The sequence below is a fragment of the Ovis canadensis genome, chromosome 11, assembly GCF_042477335.2.
Source record: "Ovis canadensis isolate MfBH-ARS-UI-01 breed Bighorn chromosome 11, ARS-UI_OviCan_v2, whole genome shotgun sequence".
Taxonomy (NCBI): domain Eukaryota; kingdom Metazoa; phylum Chordata; class Mammalia; order Artiodactyla; family Bovidae; genus Ovis; species Ovis canadensis.
In genome coordinates, this window is record NC_091255.1 from 52,955,628 (window position 1) to 52,981,958 (window position 26,331).

General features: G+C 49.7%; 2 protein-coding genes and 1 pseudogene across 3 annotated transcripts in view; 1 reads left to right on the top strand and 2 right to left on the bottom strand.

The window, feature by feature from the left end:
• The first annotated feature begins 5,851 nt into the window (after positions 1-5,851).
• On the top strand, positions 5,852-8,368 carry HIGD1B (HIG1 hypoxia inducible domain family member 1B). 2 transcript variants are annotated; one of them, XM_069543637.1, is made up of 4 exons: positions 5,852-5,950; positions 6,708-6,858; positions 7,478-7,612; positions 8,232-8,368. In XM_069543637.1, the coding sequence occupies exons 2-4, from the start codon at positions 6,759-6,761 to the stop codon at positions 8,294-8,296; spliced, it is 300 nt and encodes a 99-aa protein (XP_069399738.1). In that variant the 5' UTR covers positions 5,852-5,950; positions 6,708-6,758; the 3' UTR covers positions 8,297-8,368. The 2 variants fall into 2 exon arrangements, with proteins under 2 accessions (XP_069399738.1, XP_069399739.1); XM_069543638.1 differs by lacking the exon at positions 5,852-5,950 and adding an exon at positions 6,453-6,618.
• Positions 8,369-8,743: 375 nt separating this feature from the next.
• EFTUD2 (elongation factor Tu GTP binding domain containing 2) overlaps positions 8,744-26,331 on the bottom strand; it is a 40,891-nt gene continuing 23,303 nt past the window's right edge. Inside the window, exons 12-28 of the mRNA XM_069543629.1 lie at positions 22,173-22,236; positions 21,700-21,790; positions 18,770-18,905; positions 17,483-17,610; positions 16,531-16,724; positions 15,294-15,405; positions 14,335-14,475; positions 13,733-13,834; positions 12,696-12,778; positions 11,965-12,051; positions 11,617-11,743; positions 11,324-11,411; positions 10,585-10,703; positions 10,395-10,489; positions 9,796-9,949; positions 9,539-9,646; positions 8,744-9,209 (exon numbers count right to left, since the gene is read on the bottom strand). Of these exons, the coding sequence (XP_069399730.1) occupies positions 9,114-9,209; positions 9,539-9,646; positions 9,796-9,949; positions 10,395-10,489; positions 10,585-10,703; positions 11,324-11,411; positions 11,617-11,743; positions 11,965-12,051; positions 12,696-12,778; positions 13,733-13,834; positions 14,335-14,475; positions 15,294-15,405; positions 16,531-16,724; positions 17,483-17,610; positions 18,770-18,905; positions 21,700-21,790; positions 22,173-22,236 (1,925 nt within the window). The 3' untranslated portion in view covers positions 8,744-9,113. The remainder of the gene's footprint in view (positions 9,210-9,538; positions 9,647-9,795; positions 9,950-10,394; positions 10,490-10,584; positions 10,704-11,323; positions 11,412-11,616; positions 11,744-11,964; positions 12,052-12,695; positions 12,779-13,732; positions 13,835-14,334; positions 14,476-15,293; positions 15,406-16,530; positions 16,725-17,482; positions 17,611-18,769; positions 18,906-21,699; positions 21,791-22,172; positions 22,237-26,331) is intronic.
• Positions 19,893-21,648, bottom strand: LOC138415263 (GPN-loop GTPase 3 pseudogene; annotated as a pseudogene).

The following is a 26,331-nucleotide window of genomic DNA, read 5'->3' on the forward strand; positions in this document are numbered from 1 at the left end:
AGTTTTTTGAGTATTAATGCTGGATTTCAAGTTAAGGTCAATTTACTTGCAAATGAAGGATGCATGAAATATGCTCAGGAGTTGGGGGTGGGGAGAAGGATATGGGAGATGAAGAGACCTTCTCTGGTACCACCCAGACAGGGATGTTTGGACACGCCCAGAACCCAGTGTGCTGGGTCATGAGCTACCCTGCCTTGGTGAGAGTCCTTGAATGTCTGGAGGCCCTGGGTTCAGAGGTCTGTCCTGCCCAGCTGTTTACATTCATTTATGTGTATCCCCTTTCTTTCTTTCTTTCTTTTTTTTTTTTTTTGGTCACTTGGTATGTGGGATCTTAATTCCCAGACCTGGTATCCAACCTGAGTGCCTTGCATTGGAAGCAGAGTCTTAACCACTAGACTACCAGGAAAGCCCCTCATTTACACATATTTCTAAGATGGCATGAGTGCTTAGCGCTCATGTGCTCAGCTGTGTCCAACTCTTTGCTACCCTGTGGACTGTAGCCCCTGAGGCTCCTCTGGTCATGGGAATTTCCAGACAAGAGTACTGGAGTGGTCAGCCATTTTCCTACGCCAGAGTATCTTCCAAACCCAGGGATTGAACCTGCATCTCCTGTGTTTCCTGTATTAGCTCGCAGATTCTTTACCACTGTGCCTCCTGATTTTTGCCTAAGATGGTGTGAGAATGTGATGAAATGTAAGGGAAACCATTGTCATATGTTAAATTTTCATTGTAAGGTGGTCTATAGTGATTATCATTGTTGGTTGGATAGCGGAGCCATTTACCTGTGGTATGATATGGTTGTTACTTAACCTCTCTCAGCCTTGATTTCCTCATCTGTAAAGTGGGGATAATGATATCTACCAGTTGGGGCTGTTGTGAAGATTAAATATGTGAAGTACCTAAATCTTGTAGGCTCTCAAGACTTTAGTCCCCTCTCACAGTGTGCTTTGGGGAATTTGGGTATTCAAAAGGACCCAACACAGAACTTTAGCAAAACATTTCAAGTCCTCTGGTGCATCCCTTTGTTAGTACTGGGGTCTGTACTGGTGTCTTCCACAGCTCAAAATTCTTTCTTCATGAGACATGATTCTATTCTATCACTACACTCTCATTCAGCCTTCCAATCACCATTATCCACACCCTCTTAGAATCTTTAAAATTATGTGAGCAGTCTCTCCAGAATGATTATTGTTGTTCAGAGTCATGTCCAACTCTTTGTGACCCCATAACTGCAGCACACCAGGTTTCCCTGTCCTTCACTATCTCCCAGAGTTTGCTCAAACTCATGTCCATTGAGTCAGTGATGCCATCCAACCATCTCATCCTCTGTTGCCCCCTTCTCCTCTTGCCCTCAATCTTCCCCAGCATCAGGGTCTTTTCCAGTAAATCAGCTCTTCATATCAGGTGGCCAAAGTATTCGGGCTACAGCTTTGGCATGAGTCCTTCCAATAAATATTCAGGGTTGATTTCCTTTAGGATAGACTGGTTTGATCTCCTTGCAGTCCAAGGGACTCTCAAGTCTTCTCCAGCACAATTTGAAAGCATCAGTTCTTCAGCGCTCAGCTGTCCTTATGGGCCAGCTCTCACATCCACATCCGTACACGACTACTGGAAAAACCGTTAACTTTGACTATATGGACCTTTGTTAGCAAGGTGATGTCTCTGCTTTTTAATATGCTGTTGAATTTTGTCATAGCTTTTCTTCCAAGGAGATTCTTCTTCCAGAATGATTCAGTTCAGTTCAGTTCAGTTCAGTCGCTCAGTCATGTCTGACTCTTTGTGACCCCATGAATCACAGCACGCCAGGCCTCCCTATCCATCACCAACTCCCAGAGTTCACTCAGACTCACGTCCATCGAGTCCGTGATGCCATCCAGCCATCTCATCTTCTGTCGTCCCCTTGTCCTCCTGCCCCCAATCCCTCCCAGCATCAAAGTCTTTTCCAATGAGTCAACTCTTCCCATGAGGTGGCCAAAGTACTGGAGTTTCAGCTTTAGCATCATTCCTTCCAAAGAAATCCCAGGGTTGATCTCCTTTAGGATGGACTGGTTGGATCTCCTTGCAGTCCAAGGGACTCTCAAGAGTCTTCTCCAACACCACAGTTCAAACGCATCAATTCTTCGGCGCTCAGCCTTCTTCACAGTCCCAACTCTCACATCCATACATAACAACAGGAAAAACCATAGCCTTGACTAGACGGACCTAGTAAAGTAATGTCTCTGCTTTTGAATATGCTATCTAGGTTGGTCATAATGATTAGTGGGTACAAAAGGCACTTTCTTGGCCCAAGCCTGTAGCTCTTGGGGCTGTCCTTGAACAAATGCTACAAGGTCCTTGGAACCAGTGCCTGTTTTTAGAAAGAGAGGGGATGTCCCCACCCTCCCTACCCCAGGTACCTTCTAGAGGCTGCCTCAGCCTAGCCATCTCATCTAGAAATTTCTACTGCCCTGGCCTGTTCCTGCTACCTTCTCTTTACTCCTCAAGCCCACCGAAACTACTCTGTGGCCCAGTGTTTTCTCCCCTGTAACTACCCTAGCCCTCCAGCCTGGGTCTTTCTCATTCTTACCCCAACTCAGGGCATTCTCTGTTCCTCGTCCAGTTCAGTCATCATCACCCCCTCACTCACAGCACTCCTTAGCTCAAGGCAAAAGCTGCACGTCCCTCTCTGCCCCGCTCTTGTCACTGAGCTCCCTTGGGCTATATATAGCACAGCTGTGTCTTTAGATTGTGTACAGCCTCAAGTCCAAGTCCCCCTCCCCCACCCGTTCCCTTCCCCCAACACAATCAGGAGAACAAACCTGAAGCTTTCAGTTAGGGCAGGGAAGCCCCTCCAACAGGGACAGGGTTTGCAGAGGGATGCAAGTATGCTGAATTCAGGACCACCCAGAACATGGCAAGCTTTCCATCTGTTGTCAGTGACTTTCCGTTTCTCCCCCAGCCTGTTACCCATCCCCCCACCTTGCTCATTCTGGAAAAAAAGGAGTAGGCAGCACGGACGGGAATTCTAATCATATTATTTAACCCTTGCGTGCGTGCTCAGTCATTCAGTGGTGTCCGATCTCTGTCCATGTGATAGGATCTTCTGGACCCAGGGGTTGAACCCAGTGGCAGGCAAGTTCTTTACCACTGAGCAAACTGGAAAACCCTATTTAACCCTTACATCGATCCTATGGGTAGATGTTACCTCCATTTTGCAGATGATGACATAGACTCAAAAGAGGTTGAGTGGTATAAGACCAGATATTTAGAGAGCAGTCGGTTAAGGAGGTGACCCCACGTCTGACTCTGGCCTGCACTCTTGGCTCATTAAGTCTGTCTGGGTCATTCAATTAGACCCCTCTAAATTAGAATCTATATTAGTGTGACCTGATCTGGAAGAAAGAGGTTTATTAAGCGAATTACTAATGTAGAAGGGTTAAATCAAAGTAATTATTAAAGACTTGGCATATTAACAAAAATGGTATCATAATTTTATCTTATCTGTTTACTAAAACAGGACTCTACAGAAATCTGTTCTTTGAAGTTTTGGTTACTGTGTGTTCTCAGAGGTTTTTGAAATAAAAACCAATTTTATTTCTTCTATTTCAAAACTTCCCATCCAACTTTTAGGTGTTCTCCAGCTTTGATTTTAGAAATGGTTAGAAGTCTAGCGCTTTTTTCTGTCACTTACTGTGACCTTGAGCAAGATGTTTAACTCAAGCCTTAATTTTTCATCTTTTTTTAATTAATTATTAATTTATATATTGACCTCGAGGTTTGTGGGATCTTAGTTGAGAGTCCTTTGGACAGCAAGGAGATCATCTCAACAGGGAGAAGCTGAAATTCGCTCTCCTTAGCTTGGCCCCTGTTCTCTTAAAGTACTCGGAGTTGATCCCGATTCTTGCCCTGTCTCAGCCAGACATTTCCACTCTCCCGCTTCTGGCCTAGACCATTGATCTCTGGAGAATTCAAGCCACCGTTGGGACCAGGAGAGGCAGCACAGGAGTGTGTGTGAATGCCTGGGAGGAGAGTTCCCAGGGACGCTGGGGATATGCGGAGGCCCCAGGGGAGCAACTGTGACCCTGGGTCTCTCCCTGGAGCAGTGAAGGCTGGGGCGAGAAGAGAGACATCAGCTGCTGGACACACATCCAGGGCTGAAAAGTCGTTTTAGGACAGAGTAATCTGGGGGAGAAACAGGGCCTGGGATGGCGTGGGAGTCTCTACAGTGCACCCGGTCCTTCTCCATTTCTCAGCAAGAAGGTTCTTTGGAGAGAGCCAGACCCAGGTTCAAATCATGACATTCACTAGCTGTGTGTGTGCATGCTCAGTCGCTGTCATACCCAACTGTGATCCCATGTAGCCCGCCAGGTTCCTCTGTCCATGGGATTATCCTGGCAAGAATACTGGAGTGGGTAGCCATTTCCTCCTCCGAGGGACCTTCCCGACCCAGGATACAACCCTCATCTCCTGTGGCTTCTGCATGGGCGGGTGGACCCTTCACACCTGAGGTACTTGGGAAGCCCTCACTACGTGTGTACCCTTGGATAACTCATTTAACCTTTCAGAAGCTCAGTTCCTGGTCCAGGGACAAGCTGCTACTTACTGCGTAGAATGGTGGAAAGTTCTGAAATATGAATACTTGAAACAAAAGAGGTGCTAATGATGGCCATGGGCCTCTCCATAACCTAAGCATCAGCCTGCAGGCAGCAGTAGAAAGGGTTCTGGAGATGTGAGGGAAGTCACATTTGTTTCAAATTCCTGAACAAATCTCCTTAGTCCAGAAAACATTCTTGGAGGGGTCAAGACCAACACCAGACAGGCTGTCTCCCACAATTATGGCATTTACATCCCACATTGTTCTTAAGGGTATTTTAAAAAACATTAATTTTTGGCTGTGCTGGGTCTTCACGGCTGCATGGGCTTTTCTCTGGTTGTGGCTCGTGGGCTGCTCATCGCAGTGTCTTTCTTGTTGCAGAGTACAGGCCCTGCAGTACTCAGACTTCAGCAGTTGCAGCACATGCACTCAGCAGTTGCAGCACATGCGCTCAGCAGTTGCAGCACATGTGCTCAGCAGTTATGGTTCCCAGGTTCTAGAGCACAGGCTCAGTAGTTGCGGCATGTGGGATCTTACGTGACCAGGGATTGAACCCTGTCTCCTGCATTAGCAGGTGGATTCTATACCACTGAGCCACCAGGGAAGCCCCAAGATAACTAGCTCTGCCGGCTTAGTTGGGCCATGCAGGACCCTCAATCTTTGTTGTAGCATTCGGAATTTAGTTACCTGACCAGTGGTTGAACCCTGGCCCCCCGCATTGGGAGTGTGGAGTTTTAGCCACCGGACCACTAGGGAAGTCTCCCTCTTAAGAGTATTTGAGGCCATATAATTTGGGGGAAAACTCAGGATCTCTGCCCATTTTTGCCTGTATAGTCCTGTCCCAGTTCTCCAAATCAAGTCCACCTCTGATCCAGCCATGAACCTCCACAGGATTAAGACTGAATTGAGATAGGGGATCCCCGCCATCTGATCTTTTATTACTTTACAGCGCTTGGAGTTTCACAAGGTGGCGCTAATGGTAAAGAATGCAGGAAATCTAAGAGTCGAGGGTTTGATCCCTGGGGTTGGGAAGATCTCCTGGAGGAGGAAACAGCACCCCACTCCAGTATTCATGCCTGGAAAATTCATGGACAGAGGAGCCTGGCAGGCTACAGTCGCAAAAAGTCAGACACAACTGAGCATCTGAGCACAGCGCTTGGAGCTCCAGCCTGGAACTCAGCAGATGGGGGGTTAAGACTGATGTCCTGACCTATCTCCTCCCCTCTCCATTCCTGACTTCAAAGTCTCCTTAAAACCGGACACTGTGTCCCTGACCCCATAGTGGCAGCTCCATCATCAGCTCTTGGCCAATTCAAAACAGCAGACGCTGAGCCTTAGCCAGACTGCTTGCACTCCACTTTCTAGCCATCTCCTAGGGTAAGCACCAGCATGCTGAGGACCTGTGGGGCCGGTAGTCCTTGCTTCTCCAGGAGGAGAGGCAACTAGGGATAAGAAGTTGCCTCAAGCAGGGACTTTTGTCTTGGGGTTAGACTTAGAAGGAGCCCAGCAGGCAGAATCCCCAGTCTGGGGCTCCATCTAGTTTGTGATAAGAGCAGACATTTATAGGGGTTTACAAGTAGAGCAGTAAGGGTCCCCAGGACAGGGAGGCAGGGGGTTGGCAACTGAAAAGAACCTGGCAAAAGATGGACCTGGAGACAAGTCCACGTCTAATTATTTCAATCTCTGGCTCTGGTGGTTTGGTCACCATTGCTGTAACACTGGGATGGCTCTGGCTGCCCAGGGCCAGGTCTTCCTCTGCACCTCCCTTGGGAATAACCATCACAGACTCGAGGCCCATGGGGGACCCAAGGTTAAAGGCCTGTTCCTCCCACCCTCATCTGAGGATTTTTCCAGCTGCCTTTTTTGGCCCAAGGATCACACCCATAGGGACGCAGATGGTAGAGGGGGAGGCAGAGAAAACAGTGAAATTGGAATGAGCTGGGGAAAGAGGCAGATGTTGAGAGGAAGAGATGGGAGAAATGGCACTAGTAGTCCAGCCATCTGAGGCAGGACAGCCGGAACAAGTAGCGGCTATGTTGGGCATGGTAAGAGAGGTCTCAGCAGGCAACTTCCTCCTTCCCAGCCCAGACTGAGGAGAACTGGAGTTCTTACTGTTGCGGGTGCCTCCTTCTAGGACTGGGCTGAAGCCTAGGAGCCCCAGCTGCTAACATCTGGGTGCAGAATCATGTCTGCTAACAGAGGCTGGTGGGCACCACCCGAGGGTGAGGACAGCGTGTCTGAGAAGCTCCTGAGGAAGACGAGGGAGTCTCCACTGGTGCCTATAGGTGAGTGGGAAAGGAAGGAATGCGGGGCGAGGAGGGGGCCTTCTCTTGGAACACACTTGTCTGCTAGTCCTTTCAAAGAATGAAGCCCTGAACTCGAGTGGTCCTGCCCACTGACTAATCAACAGCTAGAAGGGAATGAACCAAGAGCAAAGGCGGCACATCTGACAATAGGCAAGGCAGTCTGGGCGGGTGGGGGTGGCAGCCAGCCAAGCGCGTGGGATGCCGACACGTGCCAGGACCGGCAGGGGCAGTCTGGGGCCCCCTTGCCCCGAGGCCCTGGGAGGGGAAGAGAACAGCTATGGGGGCTGGCAGTGGTTGATGAAGAGCTCAGGGAGGTGGGAGAGTCATGCTGATGGGCTGCTTGTACAGGGAGGTGGGGGGGCAGTTATTGCAAGGAGGCGGTCACTTTGAAAAACTCACTGAGAACAGTTCAATGTTCTAATGACAGCCCCTACTCCACCAACCACTCCCCAGTTCCCTCAGGTGCCCCCCGCCCCAAAGCAGCAGCAGGAAGGCAGCTGGTTATCCAGACACCCAGTCGGCCTAGTGAGTGTCTCTCTTCAGGAGAGCGGTGTGCTTGGTGACTGCGGCCCAAGCGTCACATTCTCTGCCTCTGCAGGCTTAGGAGGCTGCCTGCTGGTGGCAGCATACCGGATCTACCGGCTGAAGGCTCGGGGTCCCACCAAGATGTCCATACACCTGATTCACACCCGAGTGGCAGCACAGGCCTGTGCTGTGGGCGCAATCATGCTGGGTGAGTAGCTGGTGGGGTTGGGGGAGAATGCGGGCAAAACTGACGGGGCAAAATCTGGCTGTGAGCCCTGACAGTTATAGGACATGAGTTCAGCCCCTGTTCCTACACCAGGCTCCACAGCAAGGCCTTGGTGAAACCCGCGTAAGGAGACATTTTCTGGGGTCCCTGATTATTCTCCCGTGTTCAGGGGAAGGTACATAGTCTGTTTCATGAGTCTGTCCTGAGGTGAGAGAACACGCAGCAGTTTCTCTTCCTCTCTGGATCAGAAGGCAGACTGCTACTTCCTCGCCGTGTGACAGTGGCAAGTCCCTTTCTCTCAGACTCTGTTTCCCCATGTGCAACATGGCAAGAACCACCGGGGTCCGCCTCCCTCCCTCCCTGCTGAGAGGTTTCTCAGACAACATACGTGCAAGGGTTCTGTCAACTGTCACATGGCTTGTCTCTCCAGGCTGTGCAGCCAAGTGTCTGTAGCAGCTGTTGAGACCTGGGGTGGACAGATGAGCAAGGAGGTGGACTCTCGAGGGAACGGCTAGTGTCAGTGCCCCCAGACACCCGGGAGAGCCAGGCGATGGGTGGAGGGGGCGATGTCACGGGGCGCTTTCCCTTCTCCCTCACACAGGCGCTGTGTACACGATGTACCGAGACTACATCAAGAAAACCGCGCAGGATACCAGGGAGAAGTAGGAGTCCTACCGGCCCAGGGCGGTCGGACCTCGTCAATCCTGGGTGTGCACCTAATAAAGGAGTTCGAGGCAACTCACCAGTCTCTCCTTCACACAGTGGACAGCAGGGCGAGGGAAGGCTCTGGGGACCAGAGGACCTCCAGGGCAAGGAGAATCTTCGGGGGCAGAGGAGACCTCTGATCCCAGAGACCCAACCACTCCCCAGCCCTCTCAGGTGCCGCCCACAGGAGTGGGAGCAGGGGCAGTAAAGAGGCCTCAGTGCTCATGGGAACACTGAGTGGAGAGGCAAGCGCTCCTCTCTGGGGACCAGGCAGGAAGAAGGCTGCAGTTGGGAGCAGACAGGGAGGCCTCGTGGGAGATGACAGAGACCTAGGACCCAAGTGCCAGGACGAGCCTGAAGGGAAGAGGGTGGAGCAGTGGGGATGAAAGGAATGGACCAAGGCAGAGGTCAGAATGTTCTGTTCACTTATATAACATGTCTAAGGTCAAATTTCGACTAAGAAAAAAAAAAAAATTTCACGTAAATCCTGAAGACAGGGCCCCTTGGGCTTCAACACTTCCAGACGCTTCTCCTTCCCGGACCCTGAGCTCTTCTCTCTTCTCTGGGAATGGAGCCAGGCTGAGGCCATAGGAGGAACCAGGAGGCCCAATGCTCCTCCCTCTGGGCTGGAGGCTTGGGGGCTCCGGGCTTGTTGAGGATGGCCGCAGCAGCCCCAGACATGCTCTGACCACGTGGAGTCTGAGGCCCACCAGGGCCCAGCTTCAAGTCCAGGGTGTGGCCCAGCGCAGGGAGTGGGAGCTGCCATGAGGCCTGGCGCTCACATCGGGTAGTTGAGCACCACATCCTGCTTGGCGAGCTCCAGCAACATAGGATCATCGAAGAACTTGCTGATGCTCACGTCCTCGCTCAGGCCCTGCAGAGTGTGAGGGCAGATGCAAAAATGAGTCTTGCATGACTGCGCTGTACTTGAGTGAAGGGGCGGGGGGCATGTGCCGGCTGAGCTATTTCGGGAGTCCTGCCATTAGGGTATCGTAACAGAGCAGGAGAAGGCTCTCCCTTCCCAGGCATGTGGCCCCAGGCCTGGATGCCTGAAGCCTGGGAAGACCACGTCTCCCCACGCTGTGCAGTAAAATGCTCTTAGTCTTTGGGAGGAGGGTCCAAAGGCAAGAAACAAAGAGCAATCCAGCTCCTGACAAGACCACCTGGGAGTGGAGGGACAGCCGTGGGCCTGAGGACATGTACCTTCCTACGACGGGTTTTGATCATGAACTCTCGGGCCAGGTGGGGAGCTGGCTGTGGCTCCAAGGGGCGGATGACAATGCTCTTGTCCAGAGGGTCACCAGGTACAATCTGAAAGGCAAAGCGGTTTCAGAGCTGCTAGGCCGAGAAGCAAGATGCTTCTCTAGGATGCTGGCGATCCCCCTGGAGGTGGGCAGGTCAGAGGGGACGGCCTTGCAGAGGTGGGAGACCGCAGTGGCCAGCCTGCACCATCTTCTTACCTGCCAGTGGTGGAAGACAGACAAGGAAAAGGCCTGGCCCTGTGTGTGAGTTCGCAGATCAGTCTCAAAGCCAAAAGAGTCGATGGCTGGGATGAAAGCTTTGATGGTGTAGAGAGGAGAGCCTGGGATGGGTGCGTCCTGAGTCACGTGTCCCCTGAGACAGAAAAATAAAGGCTGAATTCCTACCCCTGCGGAGGCCAAAAGCAGAGAAGCAATGTACCCCCAACTGCTGACCAGCAGAGAAAAGAATAACCGCAAGTGCCCCACAGAGGGCGGAAACGGCTGGGGCTCTTCCCACTGCTCCCCATGGAAGTCAAAGGGGCAGCGACCTGTGGGCAAGAGTGGAAGATTGATAGGACAAGGCCCTGCAGACCCCCCCACCACTGACTGACATCCCCCAGGAGCTCTCTGAGGAGGGGTCCGAGGAGAAACCTCAAACTATGACATGTAGTGAGGCTGGGGATGCCTCATCCCTTTCCTGCTTCCTTCTGTAAACCTAGGCCTCAGGAGTGGAGGTTGTCGGGAGGCCAGCCCCTCTGAATTCCTTCTCACTGGAACTCAGGCTTGCCGCCCCCTTCCTCAGGTGCCTGGTGGCTTACCTGCGCCTGGCCAGGACCGTGTAGACAGCAGAGACACAATCCGCAGGGGCCTGGACCTCGACGAAGTAGTAGGGCTCCATCAGACGAGGGGTGGCCTGCAGCAAAGCGGGATGACAGGGCTCCTCAGCTTGGGCAGAGCTGGGGGACAGCAGTCTTGAGGGGCCCCGTCAGAATAGCCCCCCTCGCTCACCATGAGGAAGGCTGAGTAGACGACTCTCCGGGCTGTGGGGATGATCTGGCCCCCGCCCCGGTGCAGGGGCTCCTGGGCAACCACTGCATCTAGGATCTTAAACTTGACATTCCGAATCACTGAAAAGGAAAAGGGGGAGCGGCCTTGGGAGTGGGTCTGGTGCTAGTCAAGGGTGCAGGGATCGAGCAGCAAGGAGCCTCTTGCAGCACTGAAGCTGTCTTGTATCCACGAGGGATGTGGTACAGAATCAGCCTACAAGTGTGTATTCTAACAGCGTATATGGAGGTCAGAGGGTAGGCAGATGTTTGCAGTGTTGGTCTCAGGACACACTCAGACCACATAAAGTAGCTCGAGAAGTTTGTGTTTCTTTTCCAGATATTTGATTATTTTTGGATGTAGAGTAAATTTTAGGAATTGCACATTTGTCCCCACTGAATTCAGTCCTGCTCTATAAACCACTTCAGTCCCATCCTCCTGATGATATCCGTCCTCAAACACATTCCAGGAATGAAAGGCAAATGTCCACCTAGACATGACTTCTATTTCTAGGATGTACCAAGCCGTACCACCAGGACAGGGAAGGAGACGAGAGGAAGCTGGCTCAGAACACCGGACAGCCGTGTGGGCCCCAAGTTGTGTCTCCTGCCAGGTCCCAAAGATGAGCCCACCCGGACTACACACCCAGACGCAAGGACCCCAGAGGACAGGGCAGAGAAGGCAGAGGTGCTGGTCGACTTACACTCATCACAGAGAGGCCCTTCCCTGGTTCCCCACTGGAAACCTTGAACGATGCTGTCCTTCACTGAGCCGAGAAGAGCCTTGTCCACCTGCACAGAATGGGAGGGCCCCTTAGCAGTGACCCTGGCCACAGCCAGAGTTTAGAGGGAGGAGAAGTTCGGCACACTAGTAAAAGGATCCTCTTCTTCACCGGAAGACACACAGTACTTCCGGGAAAAGAAGAACACTTTGGAGTTTCTTCCACTCAAGAGCTAATAAGCAAGGGCCGCATGGTCCCCACCAGTCTTGTAGTACCTCCGAGGGCAGGGTATCATCCACCAGGATGTTGGGGCCAGTGGCATCCGGGCCGAAAGCCCAGATGGAACGGGCAGCCAGCAGATCCCAGTCGTACTTGGTCTGAAAGAACTCTCCCAGCTTCTTCCTGGGGAGGGGGAGGGAAATGATGGTGTCAGACAGTCTGGGACTGCCAGTTCCCCGGCCACGGATCCTGCCTTTCTGGCCAACAATGCCCTCAGCTACCCATACTCTGACCGGGACAACTGCGAAAGGGAGAGGCAAAAGCACTTCCCAGAGAGGGGGCGTGTCATGTCAGAGGCTCATCAGGTGAGCTGTCTGGCTCGGGAATCGGAACCACGCTCTCACCTGTTCCATGTGATCTGGACCACCTCGTTCTCTATGTCCTCTGCGAGGCCCTTCTCCAGAGGCTCGGCGATCATCGTGATCTTGTTCCTGGTCAGCAAGGAAACAGGTAATGAGGCGGGTCAGCAGGACTAGCAGGAGGGTGGTTCCCAAGAAGAGGATGACAGAAGGAGGAGCGAAGGCAGTGACATTAAGGAAAGCCACGGGGGCAGAGGAGAGCAGAAACGGCTTGTCTTCTTTCATCTGAATCCATCACTTAAAAAAGAGTAAGGCTTGGGGAGAAATGCTCTTTTTTAAAACTTTAAGCAGTATTAGTATATCAACCAGTCAAACAGCAGAGTTGCTGCTAGGGGAGATTTTAAGATAGTTACATTACACAGAGAGGAGAGGTGGCCATTAAGACACTCACCCTGGGAGTAACTAAGGCAAAGAATTCCACAGCATTGTGAACAAAGGCAAAGGGGATGTGAGGGCTGGGATAAAACTCGGGTACTCGAAGTAACCTCATCTCGAGACTCAGGGTCTCTATATTCACAGTGCTTGCGGCTAGGGTGGGCTTGGGGGGAGTCCCAGGATCACTCGGACCCCCAGGGTTCTTCTACTTTTATTTTTGGCCGTGCTGCGTGGCATCTAGGATCCTAGTTCCCCGACTAGGGATCGAACCTGCACGCCCTGCCATGGAAGTGCGTAGTCCTAACCACAAGACCGCCAGGGAAGTACCCCCCACAACTTACTTCTTATTGGGAGTTTCAGCAAAACACTTGAGGGACGACGTTTCCACCACCGTCTCACAGAACGTGACAACAGGGTCCGCCACCTGAGGCATAACATACACTGTCAGGCGAGGTGTCACTTTCTTGGAAGGACAACCGTCTGCCAAAGGGGACTGCAAGGTTCCCCTGATACTATCTCCGTGAGAACCCGTCCTGATCAGAATTAGTGACAAGCACCGTAGCAGGCTCAGGCTAAAAGTCTGTACCTTTGAGGAGAAGCCTGGAAAATTGAGTGTAGTGCACAATTTATGTTCCTGAGCCAAGAGCGAGTGGAGGATCAAATAAGGGCCTTAGTTAAGAGTTCCTCAAAGTATCTTTCAACAGCCGTATAGCTGTCCCACCACCATTCACTGACACCTGTGGGTCTGTCAGCACTGGCTTGAGAGACTGACTGGTGAGCGCCTATTCCATCTTCAGCGACCCTTGGCAGCATGGCTCCTCCTGGAAGCTCCCACACGGCCCCCTATCAGGACACCTGGTGTCTTTCAGAGCGCCAGTCTTGGCTAAGAGGGGGCACTTGAGGGCACTCACTCCCACCCCCCACAGCCTTGTAGACAATGTGTCCACTGGGAGACCAAAGCTGTGAGACAGGCAGTTTAATTCAGAGGCTATATTAAGGTTTCACAGGGAATCCAGAAGAGCCAGTCCCTGCTCCCTCCTTGAAACCATACATGCTGAGCCCTGATCAGCATAGATGGGTTAGTCGTGCAACTATTTTCTTAATGAAAGACCAAGAATAGCTCAGGCTTGGGAGCCTTGGCTTTGAACGCAGACATTGAGAATAACATCCCCCGAAGAGGGCAAACCAGATCTCAAATCCTTTCCATGCCGGGAGCAAGAGTTCTTGCTTTTCCCATGCAGATCACCTCCTGTACTGCACCCTTCTCCCCTTGGACCTTCCCAGGCAATCAAGGGTTTGGTTGCTTGAACAATCAACCTGGAGCTGTGAGCCAAGCTCCTGGCCAAGCAGGCGCTCAAGACAGCAGCAGCTGCTTCACCTTGATGTCGATCTCCGAGTACATCTTCCGCAAATCGTGCATGACGCAGTCCAGGTAGAGCTCCCCAGTGCCCAGGATCACATGCTCGCCAGACTCTTCCACCTGAAAACATGACAGCCCTGGGGGTCACAGGCTGGACTCTCCTATGCCAGCCACAGCAGACAGAGACAGCATCGAGGCTAGAAGCTGGGAGGAGGTGCCGAGCCCACTATCGGAAAAGCCACTACTGTGTTGGTTCCATTCCCTTTGGGAAGGGTTAGTGGGGAGCAGTGACCTACGAGTCAGTCCTCAAGACACCCGGACCACCGAGCACAGCGCTACTGGGTGTGATGTCATGGACTGAATTCTCATCGTAGCCATTTAGGAGAAAAACATCATGTCCATGGATATAAGCTAACCCTTTAGCCCTGGCCAACTCCTCTGAAAGGTATGTTGGCAGGCTCAGAATGACTCACTCTTCCCTGTACATCTTCTGGAAAATCAATTCAAAGTGTGCTTTCTAGGTATCAGAGTTGCCTGATGAATGCAAAGCAGCGGTGGCACCAGCAGACCCTTCTGCCGGGGCTCATGGGGCGCGGCAGCGGCTGTGGCCTTGGGCCTACCTTGGTGGTGAGGGACGGGTAGCTCTTGTTGACCTTGCGCAGGCCGTCCAGCATCTTGGGCAGCTCAGAGGGATTGACTGGCTCCACGGCAATCTTGATAACAGACGTGGTGTTGAACTTCAAGGGCCGGAAGATCTGAGCCTGAGACCCAAAATACAGCAGAGCTGTGAGGACACCTAGCCTGAGCAGGTGCAAACTGTGCAGAGATCAGGGAGAAGCTGAGGGACTGCTCGGGGGAGGACTATCCCCGCACTGGGAGCCAGGGTGCTGCTTGGAGGCAACCTGCAGGGCCACGTCTTCCCATGTATGCTGGCAGAACAAAAAGAAGACTTAGAATAAAAAGAGCCCCCCAGCACTTCCCTGGTGGTCCAGCGGTTAATGCAGGGGACATGAGATCGACCCCTGGTCAGGGAACTAAGATCACACATGTCACAGGGCAACTAAGTCCATGCGCCACAACAAAGGATCCTGCATGACACAAGAATCCTGCATGCTGCAACTACGATCTGATGCAGCCAAATAAATAAATATTTTAAAAAAGAGAAGTGAAGTGAAGTCGTTCAGTCGTGTCCGACTCTTTGCGACCCCATGGACAGTAGCCTTACCAGGCTCCGCCGTCCATGGGATTTTCCAGGCAAGAATACTGGAGCCGGCTGCCATTTCCTTCTCCAGGGGATCTTCCCAACCCAGGGATCAAACCCAGGTCCCCTGCATTGTAGACAGCCGCTTTACCATCTGAGCCACCAGGGAAGCCCCTCCTAATTCCTAGGAGCTCAGTCCAAGGAGAATCCAGGGGCATTGGATCTAGAAGGTGGAGCCCATGCTGAGGCCCAGCAGCAGGAGCAGCAGTGACTCCACTTCACGCTCCCCTGAGTTCTGCTGCTTGTCACTCACACGTGCTGGGGCTCCCTGTGATCCTGCAGCTTAAGCCAACCCAGCTGCCTTTTCAGAAACTCTACCTCCTCGTTGCCTCGGGGTTCGGTTATGGTTGCCGTCTTCACAATTGGTTGATCGACACCTTCAATCAGGACCCAGTTGCCAGCAGGAACACGGTTCACTTCGATGTGGTACCTGGAACAGCGTCCAGTAAGCAGCAATGAAACTTGGGAGCAGGGTGTTCATTCCAGAAAACCTAACTGAGCACCAGCTCTTGCCAGAAACTGAGCCAGGAGCAGGGTCAGCCAAAAAAAAAAAAAAAAAAGCTAGATACATTCTACCAGGGGAGGGATGCAATTAAACAATCATATGGCCACACGTGTGTGTGGTTACAAACTGAAGGTGCCATGAAAAAACAAACAAAAGGTACTTCATGAGCATAACACAGGCAAATCTAATTCAAGCTGGATGTGTGCAGCAAGCAAACCACTGCCTCAGGGGTGGACTGTGAGGAGATGCACAAAGCACCACAGAGCATACTGCAGCTCTCCTGTTGTTCAGTTGTGAAGTCGTGTCTGACTCTCTGAGACTCCACGAACTGCAGCACTGCAGTCCTTCACACCTCCTGGAGTTTGCTCAAACTCACGTCCATTGAGTCAGTGATGCCACCCAACCATCTCATCCTCTGTCACTCCCTAACTCTTTTCTAATTCTTCTAACTCTTTAATCTTCTAGAGGATGGGGTCCATCTGGAGGGGGTGGGGGAAGGGGCTGTTGGCAAGACGCAGCAGCTAGGAACAGGCGAGGCTCAGTTCCGCTTTCTAGCTAAAATGCCAAGCTGATGAACTGACGAGCAGCCCCCAGGTCCAAGCGAAGTTTAATTCTGCAGACTGGGATGCTCCAAGGGATTCAGCAAAGTTGTCTCTCTTGGTCAAAGAATAGCCAGTAGAGGCTGGGAAATAATGTCTTTTGGGGAAGAGACATGCAGGTTATGATTTAAGGAACACAGAAGAGGAAGAGAGGCTTGAGATGAGTAAACACAGAAATCCTGCTACAGGAGTTCATTCAAAGCATCCCAAAGGCAAAGGCAGGTTTCCTGGCATCAACCCCAACAGTAGCTGCCCTGTGACCCCAGCAACCTCGGACAGTAAGCGCTAGAAGTCAACACATCTGCTGAGGGAGGGTCATCTTACCCCTATCACAGGCAGCCAGCAGCTTCTGTGTGTCCAAGGAGGACCACCCCTCCACCCCTTCCAGCTTGCCAGGGCAGTCCCAGTGCAGAGGCCCAGGCATACGTCTAGGGGCTCTGGATGGCAGTACCTGGCCACAGAGATCCAAAGGCGGCCCACGGTGCATATCTGGGAGTCTTCCTCATCCTCCAGGGTGTAGTTCTCCCCTAGTACCTTCACAGGCTGCCCAGCATGGATGGTGCCACTTAGCACTCGGCCAAAGGCATGAAACTGAACTCCATCATCTGTGCTGTACATCTTGGTCGTGTGGCACATCAGGGGACCCTGGAGGTGGGGACAGAGTGTCCCTCAACTACACGCACTCTGGATAAGTTCCACCGTCTCCCCCTCCCTTGTCAGCAATGACCTGAGCTCCATGAGGAAGCAGCCCAAACTGAGAAGATAACGTGGTGATCTGAAAAAATTACAACCAAGGCCTACCCCCGGCTGAGTTAAGACATGTCACAGGCATAGCAAAAAAAAATCTCTTCCTTTTTCCTGCGGGGGATGAGGGCACTGGGGAAGAGAAGCAGGTTTAGGATGGCAAACTAACACTGTCAACTTGCAAGACTACAACATTAACTGGTCCCGAATTTCTTCAAAGAAGAAACTCATAATTCTCAACTGGCTGTAATGTTTACGCCAAGAAACTAGAGAATGTCTGAGGAATGACTGGGAAAGATTGTTTTAAAAGCCAGGACCAGTGAGATTAGTTACCATTTGTTGAATCTTTCTTATCTGTCATGCACCAAGCTAAACACAATCACAACCCTTTCTTAAATCTTACTTACTTCTCATAACTTCCACATACAACTTATTATCACTTTATACACCAAAACTCTCAGACTCAGAAAACCTGAACAACGTTCCCAAGATCTCATCACCAGGAGTGGTAACACTGGGCTCTGAATTCAGGTCAGTCTGACTATGCCCAGGGGGAGGGCCATGCAGGGATGGAGAAGGGATTACTCCTGCAACTGAAAACACAGAGTTCCCACAAAGCAGGGATGGGAATCAGAGAACAGGGGGGCCATGTTCCTTACGTCGGGGTCACAGTCACTCATGGCCTCGCCGAGGTCAGAGTCCACACCGCCGGTATAGGTGTGCTCGATTTTAGGCTTGGCGCCCACCTTTGGAGAAGGGATATGCTGCACACACATGTCCACAAAGCCTGCGGAGGGAGAAGAGATGGCCATTAGTATGAACTCTCACAAGGAAAGGGAGTGGGGAGTTCTCATCCACTCACGATGGTCAGAAAACTAACAGTGAGAGACTGATTTTCAGCTCTAAAAGACACGGTTCTACGATTCTGGGCAGACATGATACCCTGTTTCTTGGGTGCATGCTGCTAAAGGATCTGGAGTCACATGGATGCCAGGGAAGAGCAAGAAGCAGGTCTAAGTGGCTCCTTGGAACTGAACTGACAAAAACTTGGAAATATCTGTATCAGTCCATGACCTTCAGTGAATAGGCACTTACTGAGCTCTTCCACGAATAAGTACCTCATCTCTTCTTTATAGATCTACTTAGAACAATCTCCGAACTGACTCTTCCCTCCGGGAAACACTGCATATGTTTCTGTTCAAATAGCTATTTTCTTTTTCTAACAGCCAATAAGCCATACAAGACAGAACCTCCATTAGCACCTTGGGGTGCTGGCATGTCTGCTTTTAGTTGGGATCTCCTTTGTCGGATGGATGGCCAGCCCAGAATGAACCATTAAAATTATGCACTTCGGGGGATTCAGATACCTAATTCCCAACAGACATAGAACCAAGTGATTGCTAAGAGAGCCCTGTGCCATCACCGTTTTTGCCTCCATGATTTTACAGATGAGAAATCAGTCCCAGAAGGACTGAGTGGCTGACCCGGGATGACCCCCTGGGACTGAGCCAGAGGAAGATCGAGACTCAGGTCATCTCCCAGCCAGTCTAGGCCTTGTTCTACCACAGCACCTGCCTCCTGCATAACTAAAATACCAGAAAGAGGAGCTCAGGGGAAAGAGAGATCTGAGTCTATAACTCGTCTCCCAAGTCCTAGTTGGGGGCTTTCCCTACCATTTCATGACACCTACGAGTCTACTTTCCCAACTGCCCTCTGGCAAAAATACCACAACTTCAGAATCTGCTTCTCCATTCCCTTTTACTTGCATGCTCCTCCTGGAAGGGAAATTTAATTGCTTTTGTTTTCCCAAGATAGAACTCCTGGTACCATCCACTAAGTAAAGCAGCTCAGAAAAAAAACCCAGGTGACTGGTACCCTGATTGAGGGTTAAAGAAGCGTTTCCATGATACACATGGAGGAGATGGTGATGATGACGAGCTTCTTACCTGTGAACTCGCCAAAGAATTTTTTGCAAACCAGCCTGAGCAGGGGGCGGATGTTCAGCTTCAGCTCCTCCTTGGTCAGGTGGATGCCAAGCTCATCCAGGGTCCTCGGGAGGCTGGTGTCCACATCACCCACCACCTGTGATGGCAGCAAGACACCACATCAGCTTGGGTGATCCAGAGGACAAGGGAGGACGAAAGGGCAATAGGAAGGGTCACTGAACTGCGTTCTCTTCCACATGGAGAGCTCTGGGCAAGGATACCAATTTGGTTTCAGGGAAATGCCCACACCTGCTCTCTCAGACAGACCGGTGTCAGTGCTGCCCTCTGGTGTCTGAAAAGCAGCATCTTATCTCACTCAGGGAATCCATACCCTTCCTTCCCTATTTAGAGACTTAGATTTAGAGGATCACTGCAATGGAAGGAACCAAAAAAGGTCACCTAGCAGTCTATCGGCTGTCAGGATGGGGCCAAGCTAAATCATCCCCAGCTGACTCGAGGTCTCTGTGTAGAGAGGCGCTATAATTTTCTTTTATTAATCCATTCTGGTCTGACACAAGATACAAAGTATTTTCCAGCACTAATAAATTTAATCGTGTTATTCTGTCTTGTTGCTATGTTTTCACTATTTTGTCAGTTGGAATGGCCCCACACATTTTGTTTATGTGTGTGTGTTCATCGTGCACAGTGCTTACTAAACACCTGCATAAACACATAACACAGATATAAAGTGTAATTGTCTTGGGAGAAAAGGTTTGCATGGAAAATTTCTCTCCAACATTATTGCCCTTTTAGTTCTGCCTTTCAGAGAGCACAAATTCATACAAATGCAACATTATACCCTTTTCTTTGGAGCATTGCATGCATTTAGCTGCATCCTTACCACCACCTCATGCCTGCTTTTCAATCTGACAAACATCACATACATACATGCCCAAAATCATCATTAAAATCAAGCTCATAAAATCATTCATCTAATGGCTATAAAATACTTCATTTATGGGATGTACCATAATTCTTTCATCAGATTCTGACCGATGAAAACTTATTGCCAGCTTTTTTGCCCCTTTTCCTGATGTTATAATGCTATAACATATATATACATCTTAATACATATATATTTTTTTAAGTGCTATTTTTCTTTTATTTATATATATCTTAAGACATAGTTACTTTTTTCATTTTTTAATTACACAAATAATACATTTTCAGTGTAGGAAAACTAGAAGCTACTAATAAACAATGGTCTTATCTCTATCCTTCCAGATTTTATTTCTCTGGACACATAATATATATTTTGTTACAATAATTCCTGTCCCTCAAAAAAAACTTCAAAAATAACAAAGATCAACAGTGAAATTAAAAGTAGACTGGTCTTAACTGTACCCCAGGTCCTAATTTATATTATATATACAAATCTATGTACATTCAACTTCAACTTTTAAAATCTAAATTGATGCTGTTAAAATAATACCAAACGATGCCACTTTAACCAGAAGCACTTTCAGAATACCTAAGAACTTGATTCAGGCATGTTGATGATTGTTGATAAAGAGTCAAGTATTATTTTTTTCATTAAATAAGTAGCTTTCTCTAGCATTCCATCTTCCTAAAAGAAGGTTCTGGCAGTTCAGCCACAAGCTCCTCACACATATAGTTACTTTTTAAATAAACTCTTCATTCATTCTGGTGTTCTTGAAAATATTCGTCAAACATAGAAGAAGACTCATCTTCATGTTCCTTTGGTTCTTTAAATTCCAAGTCTTTTCCATACTGGATGGCAAAATCAATATGCTGTAATACAATGTTCACGCTTTCTTCATCTGACTGATCATAAGGCAAAAATCGAACCATGCTGTAGTCATCAATCAGTCCACATATAGCATTAGTCAATTTTTTGAATTTTTTGCTCCTTAAGTCACCTGTAGAGTCATCTAATAAAGAATACATGTCTGGATCTAGAAACTTCTCAATTTCCTTTTTGGCTTTCTTACTCAGCAGATCCATTTTCGTCATGATGTTAACTTGAGGAATTTCTAGAGAAATCATAGCACTCAGGGCTGCCAAAATGCCAGAAATAAACTTGAATGACTCCACCATGAACTGAGAATCAACAAGAAAAACTCCACAGACTCGAAACTCCCACTGTTCCAGCTGCTGGACCAGCTGTTTCATCACAGGCAGGTGAGTGTACAACTCAACCTGACCTGGACAATCAAAAAGGATGTAGTCATCTTCTACATGGCCAAGACAGTTCTCTAGACAGTCAAAATTATTGGCAAAGTACTCCATGCAAAATACCAATCCTCCATTGGGACCAAACTGCAGAGTATTGTCCTCCATCACGTCATCCACCTCAATCAGTTCTCGGATGTCAGCCATCACGGAATAGCTGAAATGCTCTGCTGCAGGATCTAGGTTCACAACTTGGACAGACCGATTGAGGGCTTCGCAGTGCTGCACCATGGTGGCACAGTAAGTGCTCTTCCCGCTGCCGGCGGGGCCCATAACCAGTTGAGCGTACCGAGGCATGGTAGCTCCCCCGGTTCCTGACGCCTCCAGTCCCCTTAATACATATATATTTTTATGTATGTATAAAAATAAGAACTGGAGGAGTTTGAGAAACAATTATATCTGTAAGGCAAAGCCCTGTAACTGAAACTATTATTTCTCAAGTGTCACATTCTTTGGAATAGTCAAAATTTTTGTACATTTCTCTAGGCTGTGCCTTTTCTATCTTCCTCCTTTACTCTGATTTCAACAGCACTTAAAAGGACTGGAGTGTTCAAGATCCAGAAGATTGACTAACCATCCTCACACTGAGTAATACAAAACTAAGCAGGCTCAGGGCCAGGGAGAAGTCCAAGTTCACCAGCTTTTTCCACCTTGTGCTTAGAAGGGCAGATCTGAGCCAGGGGACCTGACATACTCACCTGGGCAAGGATCTTATAGAGGGGCTCCAAGATAAACTCCACAAAACTCCTCTGGGAGCTGCTGGTTGGGGCCTTTTTGGTGAACTTCCGCCTAAAGAGATCAAGAGTTACAGGAGATCCAGGAGGGAGAAGGCAGTGTCACCAACCCCAAGGGTGCACTTCCTAAGTTCTGCACCTGAGCAAAGCCAAGCTGAAAGGAAAGAATGTGTGAGGTCATCAAACTTCCAAATAGGGACACCTGAGAGGGCATGGGTCACGACCCTCTTGCACATCTGGTCTGAGCTGTGGGGACCTCAAGGGAAATGCCTCAAACCCTGTTGGAGCACACGAAGCCGGCTCACTTAGAGGAGGCAAGATGGTAGCTCAGGTTTAATCAAGAAGCAGGTTCTCACGGCCAGAACTCGTTCTCTGTTTTCACTTACTGGGAGGATGGATCATGCCTCCAGAGAGTCCACTTCCCACGCTCTACTTACGTCTTAGGGTTGAAGTAGATGTCACCCCAGAGTCTTTTAGCAAACTCCTGGTAGTTAATGTCACCTGTAAGAAAAGCCATACGATGATGATCTACCTAGCAAAGTACTGTTTGAATTCTGTTGAATGTGCCACCAGTGGTTTCCAGCTGAGGAATTCTAGCACCTTCCTCTCCAAGGTCCAGACATTCACTTCTGTCCAGGCAGGGAGGTAAAGATACTGAAGCACAAGGGACACGACTGGCCCGCAGCTGCCAAGGTGATGCTGGAGCCAAATGAGCACCCAGGTAGCTCCATCTCCAGGCAGCTTATGACTGAGCTACGGACAAAGGTACAGTTTATATTCTTTCCTTTAATGGAACAGGCTCAACTGCCTAAATTCTATCCTCTGTTTGCACCTAAACCTGTCCCTTCTGCAGTGATGCTTAAAATTCCTTCATTCCTTCCTGATCCATGGAAGGTCCATTCCATGGGAGTGTGGGCGGAGCAGCAGCACCACGCCAAAGCTCCAACTAGCCCTCTACACTCTAGAACCTGGCACTCTGGAGAGAAGACACCAAGGCCCACCCTTGTGTCATTTTTTCAGTTTGACTTAATTTTTAGTTTGACTGCAACTGCTAATCCTCACCAGACTGAAGCAAGCCATTGTGGCTTTTATGTTTTTTTTAAAGGAAATTTTATTGGACTTGTTTATCCCACAAGACCTCAAAAAATTAACAGGAAATATACGGTTTATCCCTCTATATCCCTACCTAACTGAATCTTTAGGTGTGTTTAGTTGCTCAGTCATGACCGACTCTGCAACCCCATGCACTATAGCCCTGCCAGGCTCCTCATGGGAATTCTCCAAGCAAGAATACCGGAGTGGGTTGATGACCGACTCTGCAACCCCATGCACTATAGCCCTGCCAGGCTCCTCATGGGAATTCTCCAGGCAAGAATACCGGAGTGGGTTGCCATGCCCTCCTCCAGGGGATCTTCCCAACCCGGGGATGGACGCAGGTCTCCTGCATTGCAGGCAGATTCTTTACCGTCTGAGCCAGCAGGGACGCCCAGGAAAAGAAGCAAGAGCAAGAATAAGAATGCTATTATGGCTTTTAAAATTCAAGATCTTCTAAGTCCAGAGCTCGTGCACCGTATTTTCCTTTCTTTCCCATGTTATTAGTTACTGAAACTCTCTCTCTCCCATGAACCACTGTGTCTTTTACACGCCTCCTACTCCTGCACTTAACACACACTACACTATAATCACTAGACTGAGCTGTGTAGGCAAAGAACCAGGCCCAGTGTGTGACAGAAGTTAAATAAACACTGACACAAAGAATGTGCAAATATCTCTCTAATCGACCCCCACTCCCCACCCTCAATCTCATAGTCAACATCAAGCCAATATTCCCAACCCTCTATCTGATACTGGTGAAAATGTGTAAAGAAATGTCCCTTTCCTCTCTGGCCAAAGATAGGCCAGCCCTGCACACACCAATCCACCCCAATCTTTGAAGAAGTGAAGTGAAGTGAGCTCGTTCAGTTGTGTCCGACTCTTTGCGACCCCATGGACTGTAGCCCACCAGGCTCTTCCATCCATGGGATTCTCCAGGCAAGGATACTAAAGTGGGTTGCCATTTCCTTCTCCAGGGGAACTTCCCAACCCAGGGATCGAACCCAGGTCTCCGGCATTGCAGGCAGGCGCTTTACCCTCTGAGCCACTGAGGAAGCCCCACCCCAATCTTTACTAGCTCCTAATTCCCTACAGGATAAAGTCTAAACTCCTTAACCCCGCATTCCAAACTCCCTCCATGTGCTCCCAACCCAAGCTGCCAGGCCTGCTTGAATGCCTCTCCTTGATGAATCCACTGTTCCCGAACAGCTGCTCCTGCATCCTCGCCTCCTCTTCCAGCCCAGGGAGTCCGGAAGCCCTGGCTCCTTAACTCTCTACCGTCCAATCCCCCTCTCCTTTAGCCTTCTCAGACCCCTGGGCCTTTGGAGCTGAATTCCCCCAGCCCCATCCGCCCACAGCAGCCACCAGCATTCTGCCCACACCACCTTCCTGTCGTTCATCACTGTGGAGCTCTGTCTACCCACTGGAGGAAGTTCCCCGAGGTCAGAGATGGTTCACCACGCCTTGTAATCCTGGCGGGAGGACGTGGTCTCAATTCTGGCAGGATGGTGTGATAGAAAAAGCACAAGGTGGATTCTAGCTCCGAGCCCACCAGTAAGTTCTGTGTCCCTGGGCATAGCTTTCCCACGTGGGAAATGATGGGGCAGGGCTCGATGACCTGGCTCCTTCCAGGGCTGACATTCCACAAGTCCATACATGGCGTCTCAGAATGATCTTGGGGCCCAGAGCTGGTGTCTGCATAAACACTGGGTTCAAAGGATGAGTAATAAATCTCGCCTGAGGCTCAGGGCCATTTTCAGTCAGAAACTGAAACATCAATGTAATATAATTACATAAACAGTCTTGGATTTTGCTTCATATGCTGATTCAAATAACATTCAGAAACATAAACTGGAACCCCGTTCAGATGATCTTCATTTATTGTCCATCTAACCATTTTTTTAGGAAGAACCATCTGGAGACAACCAAAATATATGCCTAATGATGAGAAAGTATACATCCATACAGTGGACCAATGGGCAGTTATAGAAAATCTTTTTTCTGGACGTGCCGTGCAGCATGTGGGATCTTGGTTCCCCAACCAGAGATCAAACCCCCATCCCCTGCACTGGGAGCGTGGAGTATTAACCACTAGACTTCCGAGAAGTCCCAAAATAGTATTTACAGATAAGCTTTAACAGACAAATTCTTATGATCTAATATTATGTAAATATTTATCTTATGTAATTATATATGAAATAAGATCTCACTGCTGTAAAACACTGAACAGAGAAAGAAGGAACTGTATCTAAATACTGGCAGTAGTTATGGTAATGAGGTTATGGGTGAATTTTGTTTCCTTGACTAGGTTTTACTTTATTCTTCACTTTTCCAAATAAGGATGCAGTAAATATATACATGTTTAAAAAAAAGACCAAGTTTCAATTGGCCCATTACTTTCACCAGAGCAAACAATTCTATACTGAAAGTGAGGCAGGACCACTGACTGCTGCAAACAAACACTGGCGCCCCAGGAGGAGGCACAGAGGTGGAGCATGTGGGACTGTCTTGAGACTTGGGAAGTTGGTCCCAGGGCTCAGGTGCTACGGCTCCAGGGACCTACATATAAAATCATTCTGCTGCGTGTCCCAGTGGGCTGCGAATCCAACCTGAGTTCTCAAGTAGGCCTATGAAACATCTACGTGCCTGGTGGTGCTGGTGGCTCAGTCGCTAAGTCACGTCTGACTCCTGCAACCCCAAAGACTGCAGCCCACCTGGCTTCTTTGTCCATGGGATTTCCCAGGCAAGAATACCGGAGTGGGTTGCCATTTCCATCTCCAGGGGAATCTTCCCGACCTAGGGACTGAACTCGAGTCTCCTGCATTGCTGGCATATTCTTTACTCAGTCACCAAGGAAGCCCCTTATGTGTCTGGATACCATTGGAAAGACAGCTTGAAGCACCACTGGTGAGAGAGATTCCATCTTTGAGGAAAAGGCCTGCAAGGCTTTGGGAGCATGGATAATTCCTTCTTGACAAAACCTGTCTCACTTGAGATTCTTGTTCCTGGTATGAGCCCCCTCTTCACCCATTTCTTCCCAGGCACCTTCATCCTTCTACTGTTTGGAGACCACTGAGCCTGATTAGGGAGAAGGCAATGGCAACCCACTCCAGTACTCCTGCCGGGAAAATCCCATGGACAGAGAAGCCTAAAAGGCTGCAGTCCACGGGGTCACTGAGGGTCGGACACGACTGACTGACTTCACTTTCACTTTTCACTTTCATGCATTGGAGAAGGAAATGACACCCTACTTCATTGTTCTTGCCTGGAGAATCCCAGGGACGGGGGAGCCTGGTGGGCTGCCATCTATGGGGTCACACAGAGTCGGACACGACTGAAGTGATTTAGCAGCAGCAGCAGAGCCTGATTAGAAGAGTCTCGGGGCCAAAAAGAGCCCCAAATGTGACTTGGTAACAGTTGATACAGTGCCCTCTCTGGCAGAGACTCTGGCGTGCAGCCCATTTCTGAACTGTTCAGCAGGAAACGCACACAGGACTCTGGGGA

Bases quoted from the DNA above. Each gene is read 5' to 3' on its own strand.
- HIGD1B (XM_069543637.1), top strand. From the start codon at position 6,759: ATGTCTGCTAACAGAGGCTGGTGGGCACCACCCGAGGGTGAGGACAGC. The intron at 6,859-7,477 runs GTGAGTGGGAAA...CTGCCTCTGCAG, and splicing joins GTCTCCACTGGTGCCTATAG to GCTTAGGAGGCTGCCTGCTG. The intron at 7,613-8,231 runs GTGAGTAGCTGG...TCCCTCACACAG, and splicing joins TGTGGGCGCAATCATGCTGG to GCGCTGTGTACACGATGTAC.